Source organism: Lethenteron reissneri, chromosome 1 (genome assembly GCF_015708825.2).
Source record: "Lethenteron reissneri isolate LAM-NWPU_2019-01 chromosome 1, ASM1570882v1, whole genome shotgun sequence".
Taxonomy (NCBI): Eukaryota; Metazoa; Chordata; class Hyperoartia; order Petromyzontiformes; family Petromyzontidae; genus Lethenteron; species Lethenteron reissneri.
Genome location: NC_083779.1, coordinates 5558173 through 5575071, shown reverse-complemented (window position 1 = coordinate 5575071; position 16899 = coordinate 5558173). Strand labels below are relative to the sequence as shown.

Genomic DNA, 16899 nt, shown 5'->3' with positions numbered 1-16899 from the left:
GTGGAATTGCCGCAATTCGCGGGTCGCGGTTTGATTCGAGAATCGATTCTTCTTGGAGGTGGCCGGGTGGCTCAGAGAGTGCTGATCCGCCATCGCCGAGGGTCCTGAGTTCGAGATCAGGTTTCCAGTCAACCGCCCGCTTTTAAACCGGGTCCCCAAGTGGAGTGAGTTCATGGACTTAGCCTGGTCACCGGTCACTTGTGTAGAGACCCATAGACTCACATCGAGACTCACAGACTCACATAGAGACCCATAGCCTCACGTGAAGACCCATAGACTCACATAAAGGCCTATAGACTCGCACATATTCCAATAAACGCGCAGAGAGACCAATAGGTTCATATAGAGACCAATAGACTAGCATAGAGACCCACGCACTCGCACAGAGACCCATAGTCTCACATATAAACCCATGTATTAACATAAAGACCCATAGCCTTGCATAGAGACCCATAACCTCACATATAGACCCATAGATTCATGTAGAGACCAATAGATTCACATAGAGGCATATCGACTCGCACAGAGACCCATATGACTCACATAGAGACCCATATAACTCGCATAGAGACGCATAGACTCGCACAGAGACGCATAGCCTCACATATAGACCCATAGATCCACATAGGGACCCATATATTCACATGTAGACCCATAGACTCACACGGCCTGTTGATGACCGCACAGAAAACAACCCCATCATCCACGTGTGAATTAACCGAGTGCTGGAGATGATGTGCAGCGAGTCAATGGCTGCACGCACAAAGAACGGTCATTAGCAATGACAGTGTGCTTGATTGGGATAAATTCCGGTTTGGCGTTTTCATGCGACAATCAATGCCGTAGCAGAGTGTGCGGGAAAGTGCGCCGCCCCCTTCCCGCGTGAAGGATAAAGAGGCCACTTGAATTCTTCTTGTTTTTTTCCCTCCGTTATTCTCCGACAAATGGGGCACGTGGTTCCCTTGAGACTTCTGAAATGGACCTCCAAAATCTGCAAACAAGACGCCCAGAGCACAATTGGATATTTAAAAGAAAACTGGACGAATCCGTGTTTGCAGAGTAACTCGTGGCTGCAGTGGTCAGTCACATCGTGCAGTTACATACAGGGGTGGGGGGGGGGGCTGGGGTTGGAAGGAGGGAGCGGTGGCGTAGTGGTTAGCGCACTTCGTAGAAGCCTGGGAAACTCTTCGTACTATCACCAAAACTTGGCACCCTGTTCAGAGCCAGATTGAAGTCACTTTGGGACAGGGCAGAAAATACCCCCCGCCCCCCCCAATCTCCAACCACCCCCCCTCCCGTTACACGTACACATACAAAGAAAAAAGATCCCCCATGCAGCCTTAACAGACTTTGGGACAAGTGCTGTTAGCGAGCACCTATGAAGGCCGGCACGGCACACGAGGGGATAGGTGACCAGCACCATGGCCGGCCCCCTTTGTCTCCCCAGTGGCGATGTTTACACACCAGATACTCGTTTGAGGCTCAGTCGACCTAGGGGAGGCCCAAGACCGGTTCAGATAGGTGTCACTGGTGTTGGCCGTGAGTGGGAATCGAACTCGGGAGAGGTTTTCAGAGAGTGTGAGTGAGAAGCTAAGAGAGAGAGAGTGAGAGGGAGGTTGAGAGAGTGAGAAAAAGAGTGAGTGAGTGACAGGCTGAGAGATAGGGTGAGTGAGAGAGACTGACAGATAGTGAGTGAGTGAGTGACCGGCTGAGAGAGACAGAGTGAGTGGAGGAAGCTGATATAGGGTGAGTGAGTGAGTAACAAGCTGAGAGAGAGGGTGAGTGAGAGAGGCTGACAGTGAGTGAGTGACCGGCTGAGAGAGACAGAGTGAGTGGAGGAAGCTGATATAGGATGAGTGAGTGAGTAACAAGCTGAGAGAGAGGGTGAGTGAGAGAGGCTGACACGGATTGGGGTGAGTGGGAGAGGCTGATAGAGAGATAGGCTGAGAGAATGGAGTGAGTGAACGAGGATGAGAGCTGTGTGAGTTTCGATTTAAAGCTTTCGTGACTGCAGGGATTCATCTTCTTGGTTCTTTCGGTAAAGTCACGTAGAATGGAAATAATAAAAATAAAACATAATAAAATAATTCTCACGACGTTTCGGCCACAACGCAAGCAGCCGTCCTCAGGTGGAGAACAGGTCTGTTGAAAAGACAGTCGACCTCGGGGAAGCCCAAGACTATGTCTTCTCAACAGACCTGTTCTCCACCTGAGGACGGCTGCTTGCTTTGTGGCCGAAACGTCGTGAGAATTATTTTATAATGTTTAATTTTTATTATTTTATTATTTCCATTCTACGTGACTTTACCGAAAGAACCAAGAAGCCGTGTGAGTGAGGGGAAGCTCAGTGGCCGGGTGAGGGAGAGAAGCAGGAGACGGCTGGGGAGGGTGAGAGAGAGGCTGGGAAAGAGGGAGGGACGGAGGGAGAGAGAGGAACACGGTCTTGTGCATCGGTGGGGTTTAAATTGGGGACAGCGAGTGCCGTTGTTGTTCAGCCATGAACCGAGTCACATGGCAGTGGCACGAGGTGTTACCCCCCCCCACCCATCCACCCCCAGGGCATCGCTAATCCACCTCGATTTATTCTCTCGTTTTCACCGCGAATTCTTCCCAGAAATGAATTAAAGCGTCAATGTTCGTGGCTTCTTTCCTTTTCCACTTCAGTGCAACAAAGCAGCCGCGCTTCACCAGCTAACCTTACTTTTGACAAAGCCGTTCGTTTATATACAGGAGATATATATATGTGTGTGTTTGTGCGTATATATTTGTGGGGAGCGGTAGTGTAGCGGTTAGCGCGCTGCGCTATGAACCTGGCGACCCGGGTTCGATTCTCGCTCACGGCTAACACCAGTGACGATTATCTATACCGGTCCTGGGCCTCCCCTAGGTCGACTCAGCCTTAAATGAGTACCTGGTGCGGTGTGTAAACATCGCCGCTCGGGAGACAAAGGCGGTCGGGCGTGGTACTGGCCACCCACCCCCTCGTGTACCGTTCTGGCCTTCATAGGTGCTCGCTAACAGCACTTGCCCCTACAGTCTGTTAAGGCTATACGGGGGATCTTTATCTTTATATTTGCATGTGAAAAATAGTAAACGTTTGCTCAATTACGTTCAGAAAATGATGATGATGTAAGGTGACGCTGCTGCTGCTGCGTTGGCAGTGGCGCACAAACAACAACAAGACTCAACGTGTTTAGTGTCAACAAAAACACTGCGTGGGCTTAAGAAGGGGGTGAATGTTTAAGAGGTGGCGTTAGTTTATCACATTTGTTGAGTCGGCTGATGCCAGGAATTGGGCAAAGACTTCTCCCACTTTTTACCCAGACAACTGCAGAGCACAGACTTAAGTGTTACCTACTTAACATACGAAAAACAAATTAACAATCACATATTTAAGAATCAGTTAAAACATGATATACTTTTCGATTTAAAGCTTTCGTGACTGCAGGGATTCATCTTCTTGGTTCTTTCGGTAAAGTCACGTAGAAGGGCAATAATAAAAATAAAAAATAATAAAATACAATTCTCACGACGTTTCGGCCACAACGCAAACAGCCGTGCTCAGGTGAAGAACAGGGCTGTCCGAACAGGGTTGTATTTTATAATGTTTTATTATTATTTTATTATTTCCCTTCTACGTGACTTTACCGAAAGAACCAAGAAGACGTGATATACTATTAAAAAAAACACTAACTTAAAATCTCACCAATGGTCATCATACTATCCGAGACACTAGTGGTCCCACTGCCGAGCCAAGCTGCTATTATTACTTAATTTAAAACAGCATCTAATCGGAGATGCGATTGCCACAAGTCCTCAGCTATTAGGAACATATTCTAATTGTAAACACCCCACATTTCCCGGTGTACTTGCTTAGCTACGACGCGTGACTGCCTGTCTTAACACAAAGTAGTTTTCCAACTCTTATTATGCACGGTGTTAACCAGAGGTGTGGACTCGAGTCATGTGACTTGGACTCGAGTCAGACTCGAGTCATGAATTTGATGACTTCAGACTCGACTTGGACTTGCATAACAATGACTTTGTCCCACCTCTGAGGTGTGGACTCGAGTCATGTGACTTGGACTCGAGTCAGACTCGAGTCATGAATTTGATGACTTCAGACTCGACTTGGACTTGCATAACAATGACTTTGTCCCACCTCTGAGGTGTGGACTCGAGTCATGTGACTTGGACTCGAGTCAGACTCGAGTCATGAATTTGATGACTTCAGACTCGACTTGGACTTGCATAACAATGACTTTGTCCCACCTCTGGTGTTAACTACTCGCTGTTCGCAAACTGTGAGAGCAGATCGTAAACTAGGTTTTCCCCGCTCAATCAAACGGCCAGGGTCAAATGGGGTGAGGTAGGATCCAAACGCCAGATTGGGAAGGATCAATCAGAGGGTCCCACAAGGTGGCCGGGGATTGGACAACCCGGCCACGAACAGGTATAAAAGCCAGAGCGCTGAGAGCTCTGGAGGAGTTCTGCTACACGAAGACCCAAGTCGGCCGAAGACATCTAGGACCCTGGACCAAGCCCTCCAACCCTTATCAGGGCTCGGGCTCAGAGTAACCAGTGGTCGGGGAGAGATCCCCTAGGTCCAGCCAGAGGACGCTGGGAGAGCAGGGAGATTAGATAGCCTGCAAGGTCCGGAGGCTTGTACCTTCTGAGGGTAACGGGTGAGGGGACCATATACCCCTTAGTGTGATAGGGACTGTGTATTAAGATAATAAACAGTGTGTGCCATAAAGAAGTTTAGAAGTCCGTCCTTACAACACTACACATGAACGCAAGTCGTACGTAGCCAAACCGTGCCAATCGGAGGTGCGGGGGGGGGGTAAGGACAACGAACTAAACACACACATAAAAAGCAGTTGGAAAGAAATTGAGTTTCCAATTTAGATTGAAAACCGCAATGCTCCGGTGGCAATTTATACTCTTTGGTTATTTCGGTAAAGTCACGTGGGTAGAAAAATAATAGATCACCACGTTTCGATCGCAACACGAGCAATCGTCATCAGGTGGGACAACCACGGCAAGAACAACCTGCTGAAGGAGGCCTACGTGACTTTACTGGAAGAGCCAAATAGTTTTATGGATTCCTGCAGTCACGAAAGCTTCAAATCCAGTGGTAATATCGGCGGGAAGGTCGTTACGGGTGAAATCACGCCCCTTCAACCACCAACTACTCTAATTCTAAAAGTAACGACAACTTACACCATTGGAACCTCATTTGCCAGTAAAAATCTAATTGGTTTTTTACCCTTCTATCTGGCAACAAAACTGACACCTAGTCTCACATGGGTTGGTCCAACCCATGTGTGACTAGGCTCTAAGGAAAGCTGTCTCGGGTGTGGACCAATCAACTTCAAGGACAGTGCACATTATCAGAGTTATGTTTTTTGTTTGCATTATGACTGCAGGTATTGTGGTCTATGTAAACATGACTCCTTGTAAAAAAGGCGTCAGTTTTTGTTGCCAGATAGAAGGGTAAAAAACCAATTATCATATTTTTACTGGCAAATGAGGTTCCAATGGTAACGACAGCTTGTTGCGCGCGGCTGTCATCACCGCAGTGTCCACTTGCTCTCGAAGAGAGAGAGAGAGAAGACGAGTCCCGAGGCGCGTAGAGGAACAACAGATGAGCCAGGCAGTGAGCGGGGCACCAAGCTACCACTCCAAGCTCTGCAGTCCTCTGCGTATAAAGGTGTTCCTGCCCAGTTAAATGATAGTTTACGCGTGGGCGGAAACTGAAGCACCGGGAAAAAAACCCACGCGCGTGCGAGGGAGCAACGCTCTATCCCGTGCAGACGAAACAGACGGGAGTTACACATGTGTGCTGTACTGCCGTCTCCTGGCGAGCTAAGGTACTAGCTCCTCCTGGACGACCACGGGAAGGGAGTTTCACACCATCTGTGCGTGATCCATCAACCCTCGCCGTTGCCTCCACAGTGCTGGGTTACAGGCAGCGCATAGCGCATGACTACCACCCGGCTAATAAAGAGTATTTGAACAAGGATTATGGCGGAGGGAGAGGGTTTTCTTTTTTTTTGGACCACAAATGCTGCTGATCTGTCACCTGCCACGAGAAATTAGCCGTAAGAAATCCGGATTTACGGATTGTGATTAATAATGTCTCAGCACAAGCAAAATTGCACCACTCGCAGAAAAACGTCTCGCGGCACTGAAACACCGCGCATGGGGACGGGGTTTAGGGGCGCCACGGTGGCTGGGAGATGTTAACTAAACTACTTCGCCTGGTATACAGGAGGTCGTGGGTTCCATCCCGACCCTGATGCCTGCTGCTGCTGTATATTTGGAGTTTGCATGGTGGGCCCCCCCCCCCCAATATTTTGCTTTGTCTCGCAGGGTCGCACCTAAAAGCTTATTATACAGGGTAAGGCCGTAATTATAATATCTATTGGGGGGGGCACATCACCCCCCAATATTCAAATATGCTCAAAATGTGCCCCCCAATATGACGTCACAAAGCTCTACCCCCCCCCCCCAAACCATATTTCCATTTTGAAAATAAAACATGCTTCAAATCGCTTTAAACTATTGTCATTGTAGTGCGTATTTAATGTGGCGCTGCACTCTGATGTTGTAGGAGTATTGCTATAACAATTAGTGTTATAACAATTCTAGATTCATTTAAAGTTGCGCATTTTGATGTGACGTCACATTTCTAAACCCCCCCCCCCCCTCGTCACACATCGTCACAAATATCTGACCCCCACCCCCTAGGTGCGTGACGTCATTTATGGACGGCCCCATATAAGTGTCAACATCATCACGTCGTCGTTACACCCACGGTCTCCAACATTTGACGCTGTAGGGCCACGGGGTGGGGAACGTCCGGCCCGCGGGCCGTATGAGGCCCACGAAATCATGTGGGTGTGGCCCTGCCAAGGCAACCGCAGGCGCGACTCGAAATTCAATAAATCTAGGAGAAAACCTGGAAAAGCAGTTGCGAGTAGCAGCAACATCATCAATACCAGCTAACATCACACGCCTCGCCAAAGAGAAGCAGTTCCAGCCCATCGCATTAGGGGTGAGTTCATTAAATGTTTGACCAAATATAACAACAGGCTAATTTTCCATTTTAAAGCTTTCGTGACTGCAGGGATTCATCTTCTTGGTTCTTTCGGTAAAGTCACGTAGAAGGGAAATAATAAAATAATAAAAAATAAAACATTATAAAATATTTTATTATGTCTAATAAAAAATATAAACAGAATCAAATATTTTATTATGTTTTATTTTTATTATTTTATTATTTCCCTTCTACGTGACTTTACCGAAAGAACCAAGAACAGGCAAATTTTTAAGTTGATGATTTTGTATGGCCCGCGAATGATGTCATACATATCCAAATGGCTCTTGGCAGAAAAAAAGGTCCCCTACTCCTGCTGTAGGGGAACGTTCCGTCTTCTCAACACGCAGCCACTGCAGCTGCGTCGTGTGGTTCTTGTCAAGGGGGGCAGGGGGGGGGCAAATCGTAGCTTTGGTCACCAAGGGGGGTTGGGGGTGGTTGGGAGGTTAAGGCACCCCACGCTGATTACGCTGCTGCTGGGATTAGGAATAAATTATTGGGGGGACTCATTAATGCCTCCCCCCCCCCCGCTGATCCCTCCCCCACTAGATCTGGACCGTACCAACTCAGCCTAAGGGAGGGGAGTTTGGGGGGTAAGGCACCCCCACGCTAATTACGCTGCTGCTGGGAAAGGGAATACATTATTGGGAGGACTCATTAATGCACCCCCCCCCCCCGCTGATCCCTCCCCACTAGATCTGGACCGTACCAACTCAGCCTAAGGGAGGGGAGGTTGGGGGGTAAGGCACCCCCACGCTAACCACGCTGATGCTGGGAATAGGAATACATTATTGGGGGGACTCATTAATGCCCCCCCCCCCCCCCCGCTGATCACCTCCCCCACTAGATCTGGACCGTACCAACTCAGCCCAAACATCGACTCAGAGACTCACATTGTTTCGCCTGTTCAGCAGCGCGCTTGTCAATTATAATACGGCGATGTTGAGTGTAAATTCATTGATTATGTTTTATTATTATTATTTTATTATTTCCATTCTACGTGACTTTACCGAAAGAACCAAGAAGATGAATCCCTGCAGCCACGAAAGAAGCTTTAAATCGAAAAATTATTTATAGTTTACTTATTTATCCAGGAAAGACACTCTGAGTTACAGGAGTTTTTTTTTTGAAGAGGGCCTTGTGGGTTTTTGTTTTACTTTAAGATGTTTTCAACCAATAAGGTGTCAACCAAAACCACCTTCAATCATGATTTGAAGCTTTCGTGACTGCAGGAATCCATCCCATTTGGTTATTTCGGTAAAGTCACGTAGGTAGAAAAAAAAATTAACTCGTAAAAACAAAGTTTTTCACTATAAATCGTTTATATGCGTGGCGGCTAGAGTCCTCTCGTCCTCTGGCTTGAGATGGCTGCCACCTATGGATCAGATGATTGCCTGCCACCATTAAGTAATTGGTAATTAAATATAATTTTTTTTCCTAAAAAGTGCAAAATTTTTGAAAAAAAATTTCACGAAAATTAATTGTCACGCACAACGAGTCTGTGTGCAAAATGTCAGCTCGATTGGATCACGGGAAGTGGGTTGAAAAACGACCGAAAGATTTGCACGGTCGTAAGCGCGCAAGCAAGCAAGCAAGTGAACTTAATATTCAGATTCCAAAGAACACAGGATGAGATGTTACTATCCTTTGTGCAAGCACTTCCAAGAGTTCATGAACAGTGAGCCTGGTGAAATTTGGGGAGCGCATCGTCAGTAGTGACCCTTTGGTTCCTAGGGTGTTTCGGCCTTTCATACTATACACCCTCCCCAAAGGCGGCCAGCGACAGGGTGATCAATCCTACGCTTGCGTCCCATTCCCAATTAGTCATAGGAGTTGCCTTGTTGTTGGTAGCCATTTTAATAAATCACGACGTTTCGGGCGCAACACAAGCATCCTTTTCCCACCTGATGACGTGTTGCGCCCGAAACGTCGTGATTTATTTTATTGTATACCTACGTGACTTTACCTACTTATATACCCTTCGGCGTATTAAACGTTTAGTTCATTGAGTTACATGGGTTCTTAAAATGTATTTATAAAACATGAACAAGAAAATATCTTAAAGTGAATATGTGACTTTGTGCAAACAGAAAATCCAAGAAAAGACAGCAAAATATTGCAGAAAAAACACCGTACACCAACGGAAACAAGTCAAACAACAACAACAACCACAAGACAACTTAGATTAAGGCCATCAGTTTTACTCCGTACTACAACAAACATGGCTAAACCAATAAACTTTTCGAAATCACCAAAATAAAGCCATGAATTTTGATTTAAAGCTTTCGTGACTGCAGGGATTCATCTTCTTGGTTCTTTCGGTAAAGTCACGTAGAAGGGAAGTAATAAAATAATAAAAAATAATCAAAATAAAACATAATAAAATTATTCTCACGACGTTTCGGCCACAACGCAAGCAGCCGTCCTCAGGTGAAGCGCATCGTCAGTAGTGACCAGGTCCGTCGAGGCGACTCTGTCGCCTCGACGGACCTGGTTTTCACCTGAGGACGGCTGCTTGCGTTGTGGCCGAAACGTCGTGAGAATAATTTTATTATGTTTTATTTTTATTATTTTTTATTATTTTATTACTTCCCTTCTACGTGACTTTACCGAAAGAACCAAGAAGATAAAGCCATGAAAGCAATGAAACAGTGATCATAGGAACTGTGACGGAATTTTCACAATAAATTACATAAACAACATGTACTACCAAAACCCATCTACATGAGTCACTCCACAACAGCAGGTAGCATCAATCGGAGTATCCAAATTTTTCAATGCACCTTTAAGATCAGCACACTAAATCAAAACACAGGTCATACTTTGCAGCGATCATCCGGAGCGAAACATTTTATTTTAGGCCACTGAATAGCACTGGCAGCTAGGGGTGTACAACTCTTCTAGAGCAGTTTTGAGTGAAGATCTCATAGGTAGTGACTCAAGTTGCAATTTATTGGCAAGAGCATTCCAGACCCTGGGGGCATCAATAGCAAAGGCCCTTCCTCCAGTTGTTGTGAAACTTCCTCCCCGCGGGCGCGTGGAAGGTTGCAACATCCCGGTCTCGGCAGAAGAAGTCAGTAAACATTGGCAGTCCACTACCAATGAGCCACCCGTTTCTCGATCTGTACTTGGGGAGAAGAGTGTTGGGTCCTGTTTCGCTTTCACTTGCATACACACTCATCGTTAATTAATAATACTTCTTATTCTTTTCGATTTAAAGCTTTCGTGACTGCAGGGATTCATCTTCTTGGTTCTTTCGGTAAAGTCACGTAGAAGGAAATAATAAAATAATATAAATAGAACATCAAATATGACGTCACAAAGCTCTGCCCCCCCCCCAAAAAAAAACATGCTTCAAATCGCTTTAAACTATTGTCATTGTAGTGCGTATTTAATGTGGCGCTGCACTCTGATGTTGTAGGAGAAAACATTTTTTAAAAGTTTATTTAATTAAGTAGAACGTGTTGTCTATATTTATTTAAAGTTGCGCATTTTGATGTGACGTCACATTTCTCAACCCCCCCCCTCGTCACACATCGTCACACATGTCTGACCCCCCCCCACCCCCCTAGGTGCGTGACGTCATTTATGGACGGCTCCCTCTCCACAACGACAATACACGATTGCTGTGTGTGCTGCAGCCACATTGTACATCCCTATAGACATGACGTCATCACGCGGTGGTTTTTAAAAACCGATTACGTCACCGACCTTGCCGCGTCGCGACTTGAAAATGTACGCGCGCGGTGACGTCATCCCGCACAGCATATCGCGGTGACATCACCCTCCGCACACACGGGGGTAACATCATACCACACACATAGACGCGCGGTGACGTCATCACGCACACGCGGGGGGGGGGCGTGGTGACGTCATCCCGCAAAAACGAACGAGCATCGATCGACATCACGCTCCGCACACGCGGTGACGTCATCCCACACACGGAAACACGCGGTGACGTCATCGCGCGCGTGCGCCGACGACGTCATTCCTGCGTACGACCGCGCTTGGTGAACGTCGTTACCTCACACGCGGGGGGGCGGGGTGCGGGGGCGCGGTGACGTCATCCCGCGCAAACCAACGCGCGGTGACAGCGCGCGCGTGCGGCGTTGACGTCATCCCGCGCAAACCAACGCGCGGTCACAGCGCGCGCGTGCGGCGGTGACGTCATCCCGCAAACCAACGCGCGGTCACAGCGCGCGCGTGCGGCGGTGACGTCATCCCGCAAACCAACGCGCGGTCACAGCGCGCGCGTGCGGCGTTGACGTCATCCCGCGCAAACCAACGCGCGGTCACAGCGCGCGCGTGCGGCGGTGACGTCATCCCGCAAACCAACGCGCGGTCACAGCGCGCGCGTGCGGCGGTGACGTCATACCCGCACCTCGCCGACAGAGACGAGGTGGGGGGGAGAGGAGCGAGCGAGAGGGGTCAAAGGTCGCGCCTTCTCTGCCGGAGCCCATGATCCCCATATGCCCGCTTGTGTCTGTCACTTACGGTCAGTGCTCGCCCCCCATCTCGAACTCGCAGCAGCTCGGGACCCCCCCCGCCACGCGTGCGCTCGGCTGTCGCCGCGACGCCTCGGTCGGTCGGGCGGTCGGGCGATCGGTCGGGTTGGTTGGGTGGGTGGGGAGAGTAGTCCATCATCGTTGCGCGATGGCGCATTGATTTGTGACGAAGAGTTTCGCTCGTGTGCCCGCTGCCCTGCTGCTGCTGCTGCCCCTGCTGCTGCCTCTGCTGCTGCCTCTGCTGCTGATGATGATGCTGCTGCTGCTGCCGCCGTGGGTTGTTGTGTGCGTGGTGCAGTGTCTGGCCGGCTCGGGGAAGAGGCGAAAATGGCGGCCAGCAATTACTTCGGCTTCACGCACGGCGCTCCGCAGTACAGGTGACGAGACAACACGCACGCACTCACTCACACTGGAGAGAGAGCGTGTGGTGTGCGTGTGTGTGGGGAGAGGGTGGTGGTGGTGGTGATTGTCGCGACAAGAGGGGGGTGGGGTGGGGTGCCGCGTCACGGTGGTGGGATGCTGGTTGGGGAGGCCGCGCGCTATGCTGAAGGTGCGAGACGCGAGATGCCGCGGCTCTGTGTGTGTGGTTGTTGTTGTGGTGGTGGTGGTTGTTGTGGTGGTGGTGGTTGTGGTGATGGTTGTTGTGGTGGTTGTAGAGACGGAGAGAGAGACGAGTTCGTTGACACATTCGTTCTAATCGCTTTGGTCAATCGACGGTCCGCTCATGCACACACGTTCACCTACCAAATGTGCCTACCTACTCACTCACTCGCCCACCACCACCAAATCACCGACCTAATTCGCCCATCATTCATCTGCACATCTACTCACCTACCCACTCGCCCACCCACTCGCCCACCACCACCAGATCACCGTCCTAACTCGCCTACCTCATTCGCCCACCTCATTCGCCCATCATTCATCTGCACATTTACTCACCTACCAAATCACCTACCTGACCCCACTTGTTCACATTCTTGATCGGCTAACTACTCAGCCTTCCATTCATCCTTACACCCATCTACTCACGCACTCGCCCACCACCACCAAATCACCGACCTAACTCGCCAAACTCATTCGCCCATCATTCATCTGCATATTTACTCACCTACCAAATCACCTACCCGACCCACTCGTTCACATTCTTGATCGGCTAACTACTCATCCTTCCATTCATCCACACACTCATCGACTCACCTACCCACTCGCCCACCAAAATCAACTATCCTGTCGCCAATCCGCTCACCCACTGACCCGTTCATTCACACACACGTTCACGAATCTACGACGTTGCCTGGCTAAAGCATGTATAAAGCTCTTTTAACAGTCATACTTATTAAAGCACAGACATCTACTGACCTACATACTACACATCCATTCACCATGCAAATCATTTGCCTACCCACCATTTCCTGGATAAACTCACATATTCCTACCTTCATTCCTGGAATCACCAAATCCATCACCTAACCACAATTCTCCCATCCACCCAACCGGTCCACCTTCCAAACTCGCCCATCCACGTACACATTCACGCGACCAGCCACTCGTCTTAACTGATCTTCTAGCTTACTCGTTGACATGACCAGTTTGCACATTCACTCTACCATGAACTCGCCTACGCATTCACTCATCCATTTGCTCGTTTTTAACCACTCATCTATTCAACCATCCACCCATCCTCTCACCTACACAGTCGTATCTGCTGTGCATTCACTCGCCTAACCACCAACCATAGCATATACTGTGTACCCATCCACTCATCCCACCCTGACGCTCATCACTCTGCCACCTCGCTCACCGACGGGTTTGTTCGCTCGCCCAACCCAAGCGGTACACGAACTCGGCCACTAAACCGCTCATCATGTGGGTTCGCTCCCACTCGCCCATCATCCACCGTGTAACTGCATAACCGCCTCCATTCACCGAGCCATCAGATCCGCTTGTTGTTGTTGTTCGGAGTAGGGGGCCCCATTGTGCCTAGGCTCATATTGCCACAGGGTATATTAACTGGCGTGTCGCCGATGTTGACAGTGACAGTAAATTGTGTGACCAACGATTGCTGGTAGCAGGCGTCGTATGAATCGCGAACAAATTATCGGTGGCCAAAAACTCTCCTCCTACACCCCATTACGTTGCTTTTATTTTATTTTTGTTTCAAATCAACATCGATTTTCTGTGAATGTTTTTAATAATCATCGTCCGCTTCTTTGACCTTCACGGCAAATTATCTGTTGGTCGGACGTTGTGTTCCCTTTCACGCAAACTCTGTAATTGATTGCAGTCTGATTTGTGTTGTTGTTGTGGCTGTCGGTTGTTTTTTAGAAACCCGGCGATTCAGTGCAGCAATTCAATGATTGCTGCAAAAATTGCTTTGAGCTGCCACTGAAAATCCTGCCCACTGGCACCAAAAGCTTCACAACTGAGTTTAAGTAAAATGTTGTTAATGATGTTGATTTCCTGTTGGAAAGTTTTTTTTTTTAACAAATAAGGATCCGCAACTGTGAAAGGTATTTTTCTCGTCTAGAAAAGAGGGACCCATGCTTTCTCATACTTCATACTTTGTGCCTGTTATATTAGGCACGGTCATGTGTGGCGGTTGGTAAATTGCACGATGGACTTGAGCTTGATTCCCGGTCACGGCTATAACGTCACTGGCAATGAAGCCGGTGAGGAATCATCCCCAGTGGTGATCTTGTATCGGGCTCAAATTCCAAATGGCTCGCATGGCAGAGCCTAAACAGACTGAGAGTGGGTTTCGGCAGATGCAACTCTCATTAAATCGTGGGGCTTCTGCGCAAACCAAATAATGTGCTCGTAAGGAGAAGCAAACCGTGGATCACCTCGTGAGATGCCCTGCAGCGCCACGATGCACTCCTCAAGATTTGCCAATGACAACACCAGAAGCGGTGGCCTGTGCAGAATATTAGTAAAAGACCCATATAGGTTGGACAGGAGACGCGACAAAGAAGAAGATGTCTGGCAAGTGATAGCGGAACCATTTTTGGTGTTGCCCTTGACCAGCCCGAACTGACCCGCTGGTGCAGTATGGTCAGACCACCCCCATTCAGTACGGTCAAACAAACCCCTATTCATCCAGCACGGGAATGGCCGCCCTAAATAAATTATTAGTAATCGCCGTTTAGCGTCGAGTATTGCGCGCAACTGTCGCATAGTGAAGTCAAATTCACACCACTGATGCCGATGGTGATCTCAACAAAAATAATGGCTTGGTGCTCACTGGAACATTCCCATATTTGGAAAATTCTCCCACATAAAAAAACAATGTGTGCACCATCAAGCTGTTTTTATATGACTTTACAATTGATATAATTTTCTAACATTTAATGTTAATACAACTTTTAAGAGTAGTGCTTCAGCCAATCTGTATGTATACGTAAAATATGTAACACTTAATGGCATACTTAATTATTAATGGCATTGATGTTTGTGACTCAAACCATCAAACCCTTCAGGGTCAATACATCCTAAACCACTCTGGGGATATTGCCGGTGGCTGCGATGTGCAGAAACTGACCCCTGTCATAGGAACGTGGAAATCCCACCACTGATTCTGGGCCACCAATAGAGATAAGCGCTCGCTGCCTTGTGAGCCATTGAGCACGGGGCCACGCTGACTTTTTCTTTGTGGCTTTTTGAAACGAACGCAAAGCGTTTGGTCGCGTGAGGACAAAAGAAAAGTGGGCGAGGTGGCCCACACCCATGATAAGTGGCCATTTGTTAAAAATAGCTTTGTAGCTCATCAGATTCCTCCAGTAGAAATTAATATTCTGATTCTAGAGGGACAGAGGTTGGTGAATCCCACAGTTTTGTGAGGCTCCCAAAAGCTTGTGGGCTACGAGGTGGCCGGTAGATAGCAGCACAACAAGTGTGTTTCCCCCGATTCCACGCGTGATTCTTCAAGGGTTGTCCCCTGATATGAGTTTTTTTTCCCTTTCGCGGTAAAGCCGAACACTCGTCCTAAACGAATTGGCCAGATATTAGCAGGACCTGACCAGAAAAAGAGAGTCTTGAGACTTGGTGAGGGTTTCCTCTGTAAATGAATGACACCATTTGATAGGGAAAGCAATGATTTTCCCTTCTCACGATTCTATAAATTGTCATGATTCAGGTTCACGATTTCGTTTTGGTAATCGGTTGTTGGGGAAGGTGAAGATGCAGCCCTGCATTTACGTTCTCACACAACTTCTGGCCACAGTGTCTCCACTAGAGGGAGCTTTTGAGAACCACTCAATAGTATTTGGCGTACTCTTCCATGCTGCTCAGATTTCTCGAAAGCGGTGGGGATCTTTTGTATGGCCAATGAAGAACAACTATATTCAGTTATCAGTGAATTAGCCATTCAATTGCTTTGAGAGTTGGTGAGTTTCAGATACACCCACCCACTCTTGCTTGAAAATGTATTTTGAGCGCAGTGTGAAGTTGCATGGGCTATGGTGTGGAGTTCTTAGCCACAATTGCACACAGGAGCAAGTCTTTGAATTTCCGCTTGTGCGTTAGGTATCCGCATCTTCCGTGGTTTGTGCAGATCCTGTTAACCGCTGTCCATTGTTTCCGTGGAAGGTGGAAGCCAGGCATTGTGTGGTGGTGGGGTCGTTGATCAGCTGTATGTCGTGAAAGCCAGACAGTGTGGTGGTGTTTGGGTCGCTGATGAGCTTAGTGTTGTGGAAGCCAGGCAGTGGGTGGTGGGATCGCTGATCAGATGTTTGGTCCACGACATTTCGATGCTAAAACGCCCGAGTTCTGGACCTCAGCCATGGATGCGGGATGTTGTAGGAATCGTCGTTGATCGGCAGGTTTGGGTCGACTTCCGATCGGTGCAGTTCATGGAGGAGTGTTGCAGCGTCGTGGCACCTACCCGGTGGTGCGATATTTGAGAGTACAGGGAAGCCGAGGCACTGGTGTAGATGTTCAAGTTCCAGTGATGGTCCACGCGGCAATGTTCAGTTGGGTGTCACTGGGCCGACAGTTGCGGCTTTTTGTCAGAACTGGGGCAGCAGTTCTGTGCGGTTGAGTACGCCGCAAGGCATTGGCCAATGTCCGAAGCGCAAATCCATCTACCCCCCAGCTTGTACTGGCCGGTGTGTGAATGAGGTTCACCCTCGGTTTTGCCAGTGACCTTTTTTAGCCGGTCATTAAAAGCCAGCGTGCCGTCAAGTGTCTCGCCAAGATCAGTCCGGTTCGGGTCTCGTCACACCTGTTCCCCCCGCGGCATTGAGTGTGACTTTGGCACTGCTGCGACGACGATCGAATTCCTTGGGTTCGGTGTCG

The 16899-nt window shown here is 48.5% G+C and overlaps 1 protein-coding gene across 6 annotated transcripts in view; it reads left to right on the top strand.

Annotated features, from left to right (window-relative positions):
• The first annotated feature begins 11473 nt into the window (after nt 1-11473).
• The window catches only part of ZFR (zinc finger RNA binding protein), a 30370-nt gene continuing 24944 nt past the window's right edge, over nt 11474-16899 (top strand). For all 6 annotated transcript variants that reach the window (XR_009755279.1, XM_061553325.1, XM_061553260.1 and 3 more), the window contains exons 1-2: nt 11474-11597; nt 11906-11984. Coding sequence is in view for 5 of the 6 variants with exons in the window: in XM_061553260.1 (XP_061409244.1) it covers nt 11561-11597; nt 11906-11984 (116 nt within the window). In the remaining variant the exon portion in view is untranslated. The remainder of the gene's footprint in view (nt 11598-11905; nt 11985-16899) is intronic.